At 49.3% G+C, this 14,918-nt stretch overlaps 1 protein-coding gene across 1 annotated transcript; it reads right to left on the bottom strand.

The window, feature by feature from the left end:
* Positions 1-950: 950 nt before the first annotated feature.
* Positions 951-14,918, bottom strand: Slc6a18 (solute carrier family 6 member 18). Its single transcript, XM_051182724.1, has 12 exons — positions 14,711-14,918; positions 12,327-12,467; positions 11,971-12,108; positions 10,638-10,819; positions 8,850-8,960; positions 8,008-8,120; positions 6,273-6,401; positions 4,427-4,583; positions 3,290-3,494; positions 2,725-2,884; positions 2,383-2,545; positions 951-1,231 (listed from the first exon to the last, which is right to left on the bottom strand). The coding sequence occupies exons 1-12, from the start codon at positions 14,865-14,867 to the stop codon at positions 1,040-1,042; spliced, it is 1,848 nt and encodes a 615-aa protein (XP_051038681.1). The 5' UTR covers positions 14,868-14,918; the 3' UTR covers positions 951-1,039.

Below are 14,918 nucleotides of genomic sequence, written 5' to 3' on the forward strand. Positions count from 1 at the left end.
CAGCACCATGGACAGCAATATCTGGCACCCTCTCCTTCAAGACACCAGGGAGGGTTTGTTGTGCCTGGGCAGTCACCAACATCACAAAGCCACTGATTGGTGTAGATGGCTCTATGGGGACTAGTCAGAGGTGTACATCCTTGTCCAGGGCTACAGGCTTCAGAGATGACCCTGATTTCACAATAATAATGCAAGAGGACAAGAGGGAGGGGAAAGGGGGATCTCTGAGCACCCAGGAACTGAGGAAAGGAGCCCTTTTGTGATTCTAAAGTCATGGCTGTGCCCAAAGGCGGCAGAGGACTGGGCAACAAAGAGTCTGTGAGTGAACTGTGAGTGAACAGATGTGAGTGAATAAATGATTATCACTCTCACAAAAGAGTAGACACTGACTGGCCACTGGCCTTTTGATACTTCCTTGGCAAGCAAAAGCTAGATGTTTGAAAGACAAAAATGCCAATGTATGGTGAGTCCGTGGTGCATTCGGTACCTCGTGGCTTTTGGCCACCCCACTCTACCCCTGTGGTACTGGTTGCAGACGTGTGATACTGGATTCTCTAATGGTCTCTAATCTGCACTTGTGGGCTTCTTCATAGATGTGGTGATATCGCCCAGGGTGATATGAGAGGAGGAAGAGGTTTCCTGCCTGTCAGGTTCCTCCCACCGAGCTCAGCTCTCCCTTGAAGACCGGCACTGGGGCTGGATTTCTGGAATTAGTAATATGGAGGTCATTCATAGAAAAGGGATTCCACTGCCTGCCAGTGCCAACTGAGTACACTCAGGGCTTCCCCACTCAGCATGGATTCCAGAGGGAAGCCCTGTCCGCACAGACTGCACCCTGTGGAGCTTGGATTTGGAGAAATGGCATCACACAGTTGCCCACTGGACAACATGCAGCTGCCCTGAACCTATGAGTCTTCCACCATACAGAAAGCTGGGAAAGCAGTAACCACGTGGTCTCAGTCATAGATAGAGTGTAATGAGACTGGGGCTGGGTGGCACAGATCTACCTCCCCACCCTGGGCTACCCTGGCTCTCCTCTTCAGCAGCTTCTGCTCTCCTGTGGCTTCAGATCACTTTCCAGATGTGTCTCCTTCCACCTCCGTCTGTGCTGGTACAATAGATGAGCCAGAGCAATTGACGGGACCCACAGTGAGGGCAGGAAGGACAGGAGCACACAGATGACCTGCACCCAGCCCGGGTACAGCTTCTCCTGTCTTGAGGGGAAATGTTCCTGTGGGAGCAGAAGGGCATGTTCAGATATGTGTCCTAGCAGAGATCACACCACCCATCTCTAAGTGGAGCCAGGCTGATCCTTGGCCACCACCAACCCAAATGTAGCAACTCCACTTCCTAAAACAACAGTGAGCACACAGATTCTCGGGAAAATGAAAGAACTTTGGCCAGAGCTTCCTCTACTCCAGCCCCTCCTGAGGGTGGGAACCCTCAAAGGGCCAGCTTTGTGCAACTATCACTCTGGGTCCCTGTCTTACTCCTCTGTGACATGGCAACGCCACTCACCAAACTTGCAGATGCTTCTTGCGTGTTTGCATGGGCAAGTAGAAGGTACATCTAACCGGACAGTTCTTATAAAAACCTCCTAAATATGCAGCCTCCTTTACATGTCCCTGCTGCTCTGCTGGGGTCTCTCTTTAGGATGGACTTTGGGAGGATTGCTCTTATGATAATGAGAGGCACAGATGCAGGAGAAGAACTGTGTATGTGTGCCTCTGAGGATCAGGTAGTTAGGTAAAGGCCAGGAGTCACAGCTGGAAGGGACTAGCCAACCTTAGGAGACTGTGAAAATCCTGGCGCCATACTGATAGCCATAGACACCCTCTGTCCACCATTCATCCTGACATAGGTAGCAACTGAGTAGTTTTCTGGCTGCTCATCCTGAAGCAGAGACAGTGAAATGAGGCCATGCCCCTAAGAGGCCAGTGGGACCTATGATGTACCTAGAGCGCTGGTTCTCAATCTAATGCTCCAACCCTTTCACTTTCTCATTGTGGTGACCCCCAACCATAAAATTATTTTCATTGCTATTTCATAACTGCAACTTTGCTACTGTGATAAATAGTAATATAAACATATGAGTTTTCCAGTGGTCTTAGGTGACCCCTGTGAAAGGTCACTTGACCACAAATAGGGTTGTGACCTACAGGTTGAGAACCACTGAGATCCACACTGCACATATCAAAGGCCCTGCCTTGGAATGCCAGCATCCTCAGGCCTTATAGACAACCATCTATATACATACCTGATTTCCCAGTTACCAGAAATGCTCAGACTACACTACCACACATATATCATCGAAGCCATGGGTGACACCATAAATGCTAGGTCAAGCCTGAGGATCCCAACAACCTTTTGGGAAGGACCTACATATTGGGGGTTCCAAGCCTTGTAGCTGGGCGATGTCTGGGTCAGAAGGATGATGTAAGACAGGAAGATGCTGAACAGCAGCATAGGGCTCACCACCTTCCACGTCACCTGCCAGTAGAGGCTTGGCCGCCGCCCAGTCATCCACTCAATGTCATCACAGAACCTGCAGAACACACTGGCTCAGCCCATCATTTACAATCAAGAACAGTGGGCACCCTGAGCCCACCCTGAATCTTAGGGTACCATCTCAGTGTTCCCCAAAATCCGGACAGCTATGGGTACAACTGTACCACCAACTCCATTCCCTGCTCTGCCCTGAGATGGGGCATAGATACAGCTTACCTCTTCATCCCATAAACGTAAATTACCCCAACCACCTCCATGAAGGCAAAAAAGATCAAATTCAGAGAAGCTGCAAAACTGTCAAAGATCTCCAGCCAATAGCTTCCAGACTGCAGTGTGAAGCAGATGGCTGAGAAGAAACAGACAAGGCAGACGATCCCTGGGAACAAAGGTAAGCCGGGTGAGAGACAGTGTGGTGGAGGATCAGGAGGCTCTGGGCATCAGGGGGCTTTTCAGGTTTCCTTGACTCCATCCCTTGGTTGCTTTCTACCCCATTTCTCCCAGTACTTTGCCAGACAGCAGGGATGACCTGCTAGGAATGGGGCTCAGTCTGCAAAGAACTTCTCCCCACGTCTACCTATCTTCCTTAGCTCTATCCTTTCCCCCTCACTATTCCCCAACTGGGCCATTGGAGTTTCCAAACTTCTAGAGGTCAGCCTGGCCCCACCTTCCCCAGGAACATGGGCCCCAGAGCTCCGCTTCCAAACGGGTTGTTGAACAGTGGGCAGAATGGGCAAAAGGCTAGGCTAGACAGTGGAGACAGGCCCTCCACCCATCTACTTACCAGTCATGGCTTCTTTGGGGATACCTCTGGGTAAGATCCCCATGTCAAATAGTGGTGTGATGATACTCTCCATGTTCCCAAACATGGAGGACAGACCCAGGGTGAATAGCATCCCAAAGAAGAGCACCGACCACACAGAAGCGCCTGGCATGTGCAGGACAGCTTCTGTGAAAACGATGAAGGCCAGACCTGGACCTGAGGCACTCTGCAACACAAAGGCCATGCTATGGTCATGTGTATCATAACACATGTGTATCATAACATGTACAGCCCACATCATTATACATGTGCATCCATACCTTTACCTGAATATGATCCACTGTAACATGTACACATCTCACACAGTGACACATATGTGCATATACATTGATGTGTGTACTCATCTTAACATATAATATGCAACCCGCAGCATGACACATGTGCCCTATACAATGACATGTCTGTGCTCCACACTGTAACACATACACACCCTCTTGTGATACATGTGTACCTACTATAAAACATATGCACCCACACCATGACACATGTCTATCTTCCCTATGACATGTGTGTACTCTACACTATGATATGCACATGCCTCACACAATGATATACATATATCCTGCACTGTGACATGTGCATGCCCCACAGCCTCACATTTGTGCATCCCCCCATACCCACCATGATATGGGTGCCCCATACTGTGATGTGTACAAACTCTACACCTTGACCTATATACATACATGCCTTGTGATGCAAAAGTGCTACCCTGTCTTTCTTTCTGGCAAGACAGACCACAGAAATGCCTCTGAGGGAAGGAAGGCATAAGGAAGCCGAACATCTGAGCAGGGAATCTATGGCCTTGGGATCATGGGCCAGGAACTACTGCCCTTAGAATCTTCTCCCGAGTGGTCATCCCTAGCCTGGTGCCTCTGGGTCCCCAGCATCCACTGGCCTCTATGACAAGGCCATGGCTACTTCCTGTATGTTCTGTGTCCCAGCAATGCTGTCACCCTAAAGTTGTCCCATCTGCCAGATGGACTGAGGTGATTTTCTGTGGCTCCCTGTTGGATGTGTCCTCAGCCTTTCGCATCTCAGAATTCTCCCTGTGTGGCCTGATTTCCAAGGACAGCCCTCCTGCCCTGTCCCTGTGAGTACCTTATCCAGAAAGTCCTCCAGATGGCAGGTCTTCAGAGGGAGTTGGGCCAGTCTATCAGCCTGAGTGGCATTCAGGTACATGAGAACCTCTGGGTATTCATCCCTGGAGATGCTAAGCTCTGGAAAGTCGAACTCATTGATGAGGCTCAAGATGTTTCTGCAGGAGCAGAAAGAGGATGGTGAGGATGGGACTGGATGCTCTAAAGTGGCCAGCAAATGTTCCAGTATTCCAGGGAGATTCTGGAACAAATAGCAGCCCTCAGATGAAAACTCCATCTTTTCTAGACCCTTTGGTGTCCTATGGATACCTGTGTTTGGCCAGCACTGGAAAAAGGGAGGCTGTTTCCACCTGTGGGCCAAGAATAGGGGCACCTCTTCTGTGGGCATTAATGAAGAGGCAGATTCCCACCTCATCAATGAGGCAGTAAGGAGATAGCAGCTCTTGTCATCATCCACTTGATGCTGCTTTTACTGAGATGTAAAATATAGGTGTCATAGGGAAGTTAAGACTTCTGCCCAGAATTTTTGGGAGAGTTTGGGAATCCAGGCAATGAAATGAGGTAATAGTTCCCGCAAACAGCTGCTGGGCTAGACAGTATGAGAAGGTGTGAAGGTGAAGCTTAAGTTGCTGTGGATATCTCAAGATGTTAGAGATACCAAGAATATGGAGTTTCTGCTAAGGAAAGCTGCAGACAAGTAGAACTAGTACAAGAGAAAGGTCATATGAGCTACAAGTGGCAAGGCCATGGAAGCAGGGCTACCAAAGTCTACTGGAGCTCATACCACTACCATGTGTGCTGGGTTCCAGGTGCAGAAATGCAAGGTGCCATCTTTATCTCTTCTAGTTTTTGGTCTTCTTGGGCTTGATCCTTTGTTGCTACTCTCCTGATCCTCCCTTTCAGAATGAGAATGTTTCCTGTGTCATTGTATCTTGGAAATATCTTTCTTTCTGATGTTGCAGTTGCTTACAGCTAGGAGTTTTTTTTGTCTATCTCATAGGAGACTTTGAACTTTGGTTTTCAAGGATTGCTACAACTGTTGAGACTTTGAGGACACTTGGAGATAGACTGAAATGCATTTTTCACTGTGAGAGAGCCATGGGTTTTGTGGGGCAGAGGTGGGATGTAATGGTTGAAATAGAAAATATCCCCCATAGGTCATATGTGAAAGCCTAGTCCCACAACAGACAGTGCTGGTCTGAAGGTTCTAGAAACTTGAGAAGGAAGTACATCACTAGAAGTGTGTCCTAGAGAGAACGTATCACTGGACCCTTTTCTATTTCTTTGATGCCTATAAAAACGAGTTGAGGAATCTTCACACACACTCTTACTGTTCTGACGTTCTTCCAACTCAAGCATATGAGACCAAGCAAGCGTGGGCTACACTTTCTAAATTTTAGAATCTAAAATCATGAGCAAAATTAATCCCTCTTGTAAGTTATTTCTGTCATGTATTTTGTCACAGTGATGAGAAAAAGCAACTAATGTGTGCCTCTTCTAGAATCCAGTGGCCTTATCTCAGTACCATTGTAACCTCTGCCCTCTTCTTCAAAGCTGTCTCTTCTGTGTCCAATTCTGGCTCATAAGGACATCTATTGTTGCTTTAAGACCACCACCCTACTCCAGGATTACATCATCTCAATTCCTATCTTATTTCCATCAATATGATTCCCTTCTAATCAAGCCACATTCTGAAGTTGCCAGAGGACAGGGACTTTCAGAGGACACTGTTCATCTTATGACTCTGAGGAAATAGGACATGCCCACTCATTCTATGCATATGTGGATTACAGCATAGGCATCTGCCTCATGGCTTTGCCCTGTAAATCCCAGTAGAGTTTTCTCACCTGTCCAGGCACCTCCCATAGTCATTGGTTGCCTTGAACCCCATGATGGAGAAGATGGTGATGGATGCATACAGGGAGGTCATGCTGTTGACCAGGGCAATGATCACGGCGTCCTTCTCACAATTGTTCCTGGACACAAGCACATGGCCATCATGGGATTTTCTGGGTCAGAACCAGGCTTCCTATGGAAGGAAATGGGAATGATTCCCTCCTTAGCACCTTTACAGCCTGAGGTGTGCTCACTCCAATTCTGGAGGATATGGGAGGGTGATCTCATACTCCCAGGATGACTTCAGCCTTTCTCCACTCTCCTCCACTACAACTCAGCTCAGAAACACCAAGGATCTGGGCATTAATGGGGTGGTGGGTTGGGCATGGATGCAGGCTTTTGAGACTGCCTTCCAAGAAGAATTCGTGCAAGTGTGCTTTGAATGAATTCAGGCCAGCAAGCTATCACAAACATTCAGCAACCTCCTCTACCCTACAGAGAAGTAATGACCACAGAAAGTTGATTTGTTGGAGCCTGTCATACTGTGCCCAGTGGCTTAGATTAGTGGCACTGCACCCTGAGTGCTGTGTGCAGGATAGGTATCTGGCAACAGCATCTGTGTGTGTCAGCATCAGACCAGCAAGTTTGACAGTACATATATGCTTTTATGGTTCATGGGCATGTCCTGCACATTTTGGTCTGCATCCTGCCCAGTATGAAAGACGTGCATGCTGTCACCAAAAGTGAAGTTGCTGAGGCTGGAGAGATAGCTGGTTAGGAATACTCCTGCAGAAGTTAGGAATGCTCTTGCAGAAGGCTGAAGGTAAGTTCTCAGTACCCACAAACCTCTGTAATTCTAATTTCAGTAAATCTGACCTCTTCTGGCCTCCTCAGGGACAAAGCACACATGTGCACAAGTAGACAAAACATCCACACACACATAAAAATAAGTTAATAAAAATAAAGAGTAACTTAAAATAAGTCGCAAAGAAAATGAAACCGCTTGTGTCAGCCATAACAGAAAACAAAACCAGAGGTTATGACAGAAGGAGCTTATGCACGATTGTCTAATTGCCACTACTGCAGGAATGCTCCTGGACTACAACCTCACACGAAGTCCACTAAGGAATACTTCCGCAAGGACGGGTGGGGTCAAGACAGGATTTCTCCATAGCTCTGGAGGCTGTCTGGAACTCTCTCTATAGACCAGGTTGACCTCAAACTCACAAAGATCCACCTGCCTCTGCCTCCCAAGTGCTGGGATTAAAGGCATGCACCCTGCCCAGCAAGGACAACTGTTAATCCTGTCTGATCATCTTCAGACTATTTTTTGACCACTGTGTCAAAATAACTTGTGGTTTCCTCATATTCTTTTGGAACTGATCATGATCCATTGTGGCACATGGTACATGCCTTGCTCTGCCATTTCCAAATGGATGCCAATGTTCTTGAAGCATCTCCAGTGGCTTTTGTAATATACCATTTACATCCCTGTTCAGCCTTGGGTGAGCCTACTACTCTGGTAGACTCCTGACTCTGACACTAAGGCAAGCTTTAGAGGACATCCTGTATTGTCTTTCATTGATGCAGTGGTAGTCATTCAGGAAGTCTTTAAAAGGCCCTATCCAGAATGAAATTCCCACTTGGAGTTCACAGGAGGTTTCCCTTATCCAACAGTGTGATTCCAATTTGCTGTGTCTGTCTCAGGTTTGCTGGCTTACACCATACCCCAAATAGGCTGCATACCTGGGCGGGTTGTAGCTTGCAAAAGCAATGTGTCCTCCAAAGGCCAGGGACAGAGAGAAAAAAATCTGGGTGGCTGCATCCAGCCACACCCGTGGATTCTGAAGAATCTTCATCTGGAACGAACAGAGGTGGCCTCATTATGCAATGGGCGGACCATACCAGCTTGTCCACCTGGCTATTCCAGAACATTTGGCACACTTATGAGCAGGAGGGTGTGACTTGTTCTAACATCTCAGAAGTGAGCAGGCCTGTGGGTAGCATGAAACCCAGTTCTGAGATGAGTCTCACATGCCCCTAGCTCAAGAACTTGCGCACCCAGGGCTTAGAGTCTCTATCCTCCTAGGCCTGGCATTAGGGTACCTTGAGGTGCTCTAGAGGGTAGGAGCTATCTATATACACGCTTTCTCTGATGCTGGGTGTCCTAGAATAACTCACACACATCCGCTCAGCACAGGTAGCCCACCTGTGCCTATGCTGTCCTCACACTAGGGAAAGTGTGTTTTAAAATTCCTAGAATCTTAGGGTTATCTAGAAGGGCCACACTCTCTGGGTCCAGGCCTCTGGAGTCTTGCATCTCCCTATCATGCGGAGCAGGGCAGGGGTCGTTACCTGCTCCAGGTGTGGGACACCTATTCTCCAGGCAGCCTCTCCCTGCCCTGCACTCAGCTGCACCCCAACTCCCTCCTGTGTCTTCCCACATCGTTTCCTACTCCTCCCAGATTGAAGTCTTGCATGCTTCATCTGGCTACGATGCCCTCCTGATTCCTGTGGGTGCCTTGGCAAACCTTACTTACAACATGTCTTGGCCATGATCCCTTGGAGCATAAATAAGGTCTACTTACATTGGGAGTGAACAGGTAGGTCAAGCCCTCTGTTGCTCCAGGCAGGGTCAAACCTCTGATGAGAAAGATGGTTAGCACCACGTAAGGGAACAGGGCTGTAAAGTAGATTGCCTGAGGACAATGAAACATGAAATGTGGACCAGCTTGTGCCACAAGAAGGCCTTTGTAGGAGCAGCTGAGTAGACATCTAGGGACCATGTCCCAGTCATCTTCTGAGACTGGGCCAGCAGTGGGTACTTGGGAATGTGGGGTCAGGGTGAGGTTAGACTCATGATTTAGGCTCATGGCCAGAATCACATGTACCTCAGTTTTCACATTTGTGCCCTGTGGAGTCAGCTGGGGGTAAGCACTGAGGTCCTAGGATACACAGGTCTCTTTTAAGAACAAGGATTGGTCCCATAAAGAGATGTCCCTTCCTCGGACTTTCTCTTCCTACCCTTTGTTCCAGCCTCCCTTTCCCACCCCTAACCCTCCTCTTTCATTCATTCATTCATTCATTTGTTGAGTCAGGGTATCTCTGTGTAACAATCCTAGCTGTCCTGGTAGACCAGGCTGGCCTCGAACTCACAGAGATCCGCCTACCTCTGCCTCACAAGTACTGGGATTAAAAGCAAGCACCACCACTGCCTGGCCAGCCCCCTTTTTATCCCCCAGCCTCCTCTTCTTCCTCCTAATATCCCAGACTCCCCTCTTCAATTTCCCCCCTCCCCTCCCACAGCCCAGAGCCTCCCCCTACAGCTGCCTTTCCGGCCTCCTCCTGCTATATGCCTCTCTTCTGCAATAGCTATGGGCTCTACCCGATCTTTCTTGGGCAGCCTTGTTTCTGGCCTTGTATCCTTCTGACCCCCTCTTCAGACTCCCTCCAATTCTCCTTCTAGGCTCACTGGGTACTTTCTATGTGGCCAGTGGCCTCCCTATACCATCTTCTTTTTTCCCTGACATCCCATGTGGCCACAAAGGTAGGCCTTGTCTACACCTGCCCACACTCTCTCCTCCTACACTGGGCCAGCACTGGTCCTCAGCTGGTATTTCAGGCTGCTGCTCAGTAAATGTCCATGTGGAAAGGATCTGCAGGGGACAGTGATCTCTGTGTGTGCCTCAGCCCCAGGAGACAGACCACAGGACCTGCTGGTAAATTCCCAAGAGCTTGATGAGAACATGACAGGCTGTGTGGATTCTGTGCCAAACCTGCAGCCCCCGGTCAAAGGCAGAGCCAGGGTGTGAGGGTCCAAATGGCCACGGGAACAGAACCTGTGCATGACAACATGGGGGAGGGCTTCCAAAGCGCCCCCCCCATTCCAGAGAATCGCAGTAACCAGTAGTTCCACTGTTCTCTGTCTCTGAAAGACAATCACCTGTTCAAAGCAGAGCCAGACAATGCTTGTGCTATTAACACTTTAGAAGCAAAAGCAGTGCCAAGCCAGGGAGGGAGAGAGGTTCTTAAGGACACAGGTTATATGGGGTCAGCTAGTGTTGACTGGGGGCAGGATAGGAGTAGACCAGCCAGTGCTGTTGGTATGAATGGCCTAAACACCCCAGAATGGCAAAAGCGGTCAGAGGGATGAAAGAGATACTGTCAACAAGAGCACACATTCAACATATACACACAGAGGAGGGTGGACATGCTGTGTGAGCACACAGAAGAAAGCCGATCCCCACTGCATTCAGGTCAATTCCAGGGCAGGCAGGACCAGGAGAAGGGAACATTGAGAAGCCAAGATGTGTCAGCTCTGGATAGCACCTCTGGCACACAGGCTCCTCACAGAGTGTGCAGGCAGGGCAGCTCACCTTCCCTGTGCTCTCAATGCCTCTGAGGACACACAGGTACACAGTTGCCCAGCAGGTCACCAGGCAGAGGAAGAGCTTCCACTGAATAGTGCCTGTGTTGCTGATGTCCGATGTAATGTTCAGAGTCTGCCGGTACCAGAAGTAGCTCACAGTGCCACTGCTCTGACACTCCTGCACGAAGCCTGGAGCCAAGAGCATCGTTACAGGCTAGTCACGGAGTTTGCAGACAGCCCATAGCATGCCCTAAGCGGTACCCATGGCAGGCCCTTCACAGTTGGCCTGTCACTGGAGCTGTCCTTGAAAGGGCTCCTTGGGTTATTTTTACTGCCTCCCTTTTGGGCTCAGGAGCACAGTGCGTGCGTGTGTGTGTGTGTGTGTGTGTGTGTGTGTGTGTGTGTGTGTGTGGTGCACAGGTGTGCATGGAGGGCAAAGGATAGCTTGGGAATCATTCTTAGAAATGCCATCTACCTTCTTGGAGACAGGGTCTTCCACTTGTCTGACATTCACCAATTAGGCTAGGCTGGCTGGTCAGTGAGCCCCAGAAGTATTCCTTTCTGTGCCTCCCCAGCCCTGGGATTATAAACAGGCACCACCACATACAACATGAGCTCTGGGGATCAAACTCAGACCCTCATGCAAGCACTCCATCAATGGATTTATCTCCTTGGTCCCCAGGGACTTTTCCTTGCTTCCCTTTTGGAACTAAAGCTAAGATAAAGAACTCTGCCCAGACTGATAGCTGGAAAGCCAGCATGGGACTGACTCAGACCTCCTGAACATGGATCTCAGCTAGAAGGACTGAGCAGTCTAAGGGACCTCAGACAGTGGAACCAGGGTGTATTCCTGGTGCACAAAAGGACTTTGTGGACTCATCTCCCATGGAGGGATAACTCCCTTAACCTAGAGACAGGAGAGAAGTCCTATTCCCTCCTGCAAATGACTTGACAGATTTAGATGACCCCTCCTGGAGGGCATCACCCTCCATGTGGAGGGGGAGATGGGAGGGGAGGGTGGGTGGGGTGCATGTGAGGGTGGGATAGAGGAAAAGAGGGAGCAAGGGAGGGTGGCAGGGAGGGAGGGAGAGGGAACTGGGATTGATATGTAAAATAAAAATTAAAAAACAAATTAATAAAAAAAAGAACCCTGCAGGAGGCTAGGTGCCTCTCTGTAAACAAATCTGTCCAGATGGCTCTTGCCCATCCGGTAGTCAGAGGCCAAGACTGGATTTCAAATGTGCCCTTCAGGGGAGGGAGCTGAGGTAGTGTTCTGTAGCCCCACCTGCATCTGCCCCAACGCGGCACAGGGAACCTCCAAGCCCCCAGGGGGTTCTCACCTGTCCTGTTGAGATCCAGTGGGCATGTGCTCCAGGGCAGTGGGTATTGGAAGGAATTGAGGAAGAACCATAGGACCCACAGAAGAACGGTGTTGTAGTACAGGCTGATCAGGAAGGACACTGAGAAGCAGCCCAGGCCTGCAGACACAGTAATGCACCCAAGGCCAGGTAAACAACAACATCAAGCCCTTCCCTTATACATGGCCCGCCACCGCAGCTTCTGTGCCTTTCCAACAGTCTTTGCCCTGTCTTCCTATGCCTGCCATGTCTCCCATCATAGGTGTGCCCCACCCACCCCCAGTTAAGAGGTCCCCAAGGGGCCTGAGCAGGTGGCATGGTCTGGGAAGGGAGCATACCTACTCCACCAAGGTAGGGGGAGATGGTCCTCCATACCCCAATGCTGCCCCTTCGTAGGCGCTGGCCGATGGCGAGCTCAATGTAGAAAAGCGGGATCCCCTCAAAGACCAGGGCGATGAAATAAGGGATGAGGAAGGCCCCTGCAAGGACACAGGGTGAGCAGAAAACCCTGGATGCCCACAGCTGATCAGCGTGGTTAATGAAATGATGACACATTTAGGCCATGCTCACAAGAGCAGTGTCTGTTCCTAGCATGTATTTAGGTAATACTGCCAGAGAGGGGGGCAGCAGAGACCTCAGGAGTGGCATGGAGATGCCGCCCAGACCTTAGGGCCTTTGTTAAATGTGTGTGTGTGTGTGTGTGTGTGTGTGTGTGTGTGTGTATTTTTAGGAAGGTATATATATATATACATAAATATATATATCTTCCTAAAAATGTGTTTGTTTTACAACCTAACCACTGTTTCTCCTCCTCCTGTCCTCCCAGCTCCCCCTACCTTCCCTCTGCCCCCCCCATATACTATGCCTCTGTTTCTATTCAGAGGAGGGCAGGCCTTTCATGGGTATCAACCAAACATGGTACATCGAGTTGAAGGCTGAAAGAGGCAATCCAGTATGAGGAATAGGGTCCCAAAAGCAGACAACAGAGATAGGTACAGCCCCTGCTCCCACTGTTAGGAGTCCCACAAGAAGACATACATGCAGAGCGCCTAAGTCAGCCTAAGGCTCCCTGATTGTCTGTCCAGTCTCTGTGAGCCTGATTCTGTGGGTTTTCTTGTGGTGTCCTTGACCCCCTCTGGAGCCTTCAATCCTTCCCTCCCATCCTCTTCTGCAGGGTTCCCCAAGCTCTACCTAGTGGTTGGCTGTGGGTTTCTGCACCTGTTTCTATCAGTTGCTGGATGATGCCTCTCTGATGACAGTTGGGCTAGGCACGAATCTATGAATATAGCAAAATATCATTAGGAACCTGGCCCTCCAGTGTCAGGGTGGACTCCCTCATGTGGCTTATGTTTCAGGCTGGACCAGTCATTGGCCACCCTCACAAGTTCTGCATCACCTGTACCCCAGCACATCTTGTAGGCAGGACAGATTGTAGGTTGAAGGTTATGTGGCTGGTGGTGTCCTAATCCCTCCACTGGAAGTCTTTCCTGGTTATAGGCGATGGCCAGTTTAGGCTCCATATCCTCCATTGCTAGGAGTCATAGCTAGGGTCAGTTTCGTACATTCCTGGGAATTTCCATTGCTCTAGGTTTCTAGCTCATCCCCAAGATGACCCCCAAATCCAGTTGTCTTTCCCAGCTCTCTCTCTCTCTCTCTCTCTCTCTCTCTCTCTCTCTCTCTCTCTCTCTCTCTCCATCCTTTCCCCAACTCATCCTTCCTGTTCCTGTTGCTTATTTTTTTAAGGTAGTATGTTGTAGGCTGAGGATATAGCCTAGTGCTTAGAATGTTTTCGTTGCAAGCATGAGGATTTGTGCTCTAGTCCCAGAATCAATGTAAAAAGCTGGGCATGGTTTGCACACTTGTAATTTCAGACAAAGAGAGAGAGATATCTGTAGTTTGCTGGACAGCCAGCCAAAGCCTATTTGGTAAATTCCAGGTCAATGAGAGATCATGTATCAAAAAATAAGGTAGGTGGCACCTGAGAAACAACAGCTGAGGTTGTCCTCTGGCCTCCACACAAACACACCCACACCCAATATAAAAGCTAAGAAAATCTGGGGAACAGGTCAGCCTGGTGTCCCAGCCTGGCCCCACAAAGTCACAACTGCCCAATTGGGAGGCATTCCATGTTAGCTCTCAAGATAGTACAGCCTATCTGTCTCCTCCTGCACCTCCAGGATAGAGATATCAGTGTGTGCCCTGAATTTGTAGTTTTGTGAAGGTAAACAGGTGTCTGAGGGAGAGAAGCTGTGTTTATGGAGTGACTTGGCTCCTTTATTAAGTAATAGGTTCTCTTAGGTAGAGTTTAATGATCAATAAAATAGTGTTCATAGTCCTAGGTGTCCTGCGGAACCTCTGGGCTCTCAGGGAGAGCTGCTGCGTTGGTGTTGGGGGTGGATCACTGGTGAAGTCAAGCAGCTTGTTATAATATTGTGCAAAGAACCAGGAAGAAACTAACCCTGAGTCCAGCTGGACACCAAGGTAGTGATAGGAACCCAGAGTCTGCTACTTACACCCAGGACAAGGGCATGATATGATAGGCAGCAACGGTACCACATTCTACCCTTATTCAAGATACCAGAAGGTTGACTGCCAGGACTGACTTAAAGACACTAGCCTATTCTTTGGATAACGGCAAAACATGATTTCCAAGAATGGACAGTTGTCACTCAAGGGCAGGAAAAAACTAGAGTGAGGGCATGGTGTGAAGCAGGTGACTTACCTCCCCCGTAGGTCTGGCACAGGTAGGGGAACCTCCATATGTTGCCCAGCCCCACAGCAAAACCGATGCAGCTCAGGAGGTACTGGAGTTTGTTGTCCCACTTTGGCCTCTCATCCTCCATGTCCACAAGTGGATCCATCCCCGAGGCCTGTGCCATGCCAAGCAGTCACCCTGGGAATGGCTGGGATGTGTGGGTATACAGTGGGTG

Source organism: Phodopus roborovskii, unplaced genomic scaffold (genome assembly GCF_943737965.1).
Source record: "Phodopus roborovskii unplaced genomic scaffold, PHOROB, whole genome shotgun sequence".
Classification (NCBI taxonomy): Eukaryota; Metazoa; Chordata; class Mammalia; order Rodentia; family Cricetidae; genus Phodopus; species Phodopus roborovskii.

Bases quoted from the DNA above. Each gene is read 5' to 3' on its own strand.
- Slc6a18 (XM_051182724.1), bottom strand. From the start codon at position 14,867: ATGGCACAGGCCTCGGGGATGGATCCACTTGTGGACATGGAGGATGAG. The intron at 12,109-12,326 runs GTATGCTCCCTT...CTGTGTCTGCAG, and splicing joins CCCCTACCTTGGTGGAGTAG to GCCTGGGCTGCTTCTCAGTG. The intron at 8,961-10,637 runs GTGAGCTGCCCT...CATTGTCCTCAG, and splicing joins GCATTGAGAGCACAGGGAAG to GCAATCTACTTTACAGCCCT.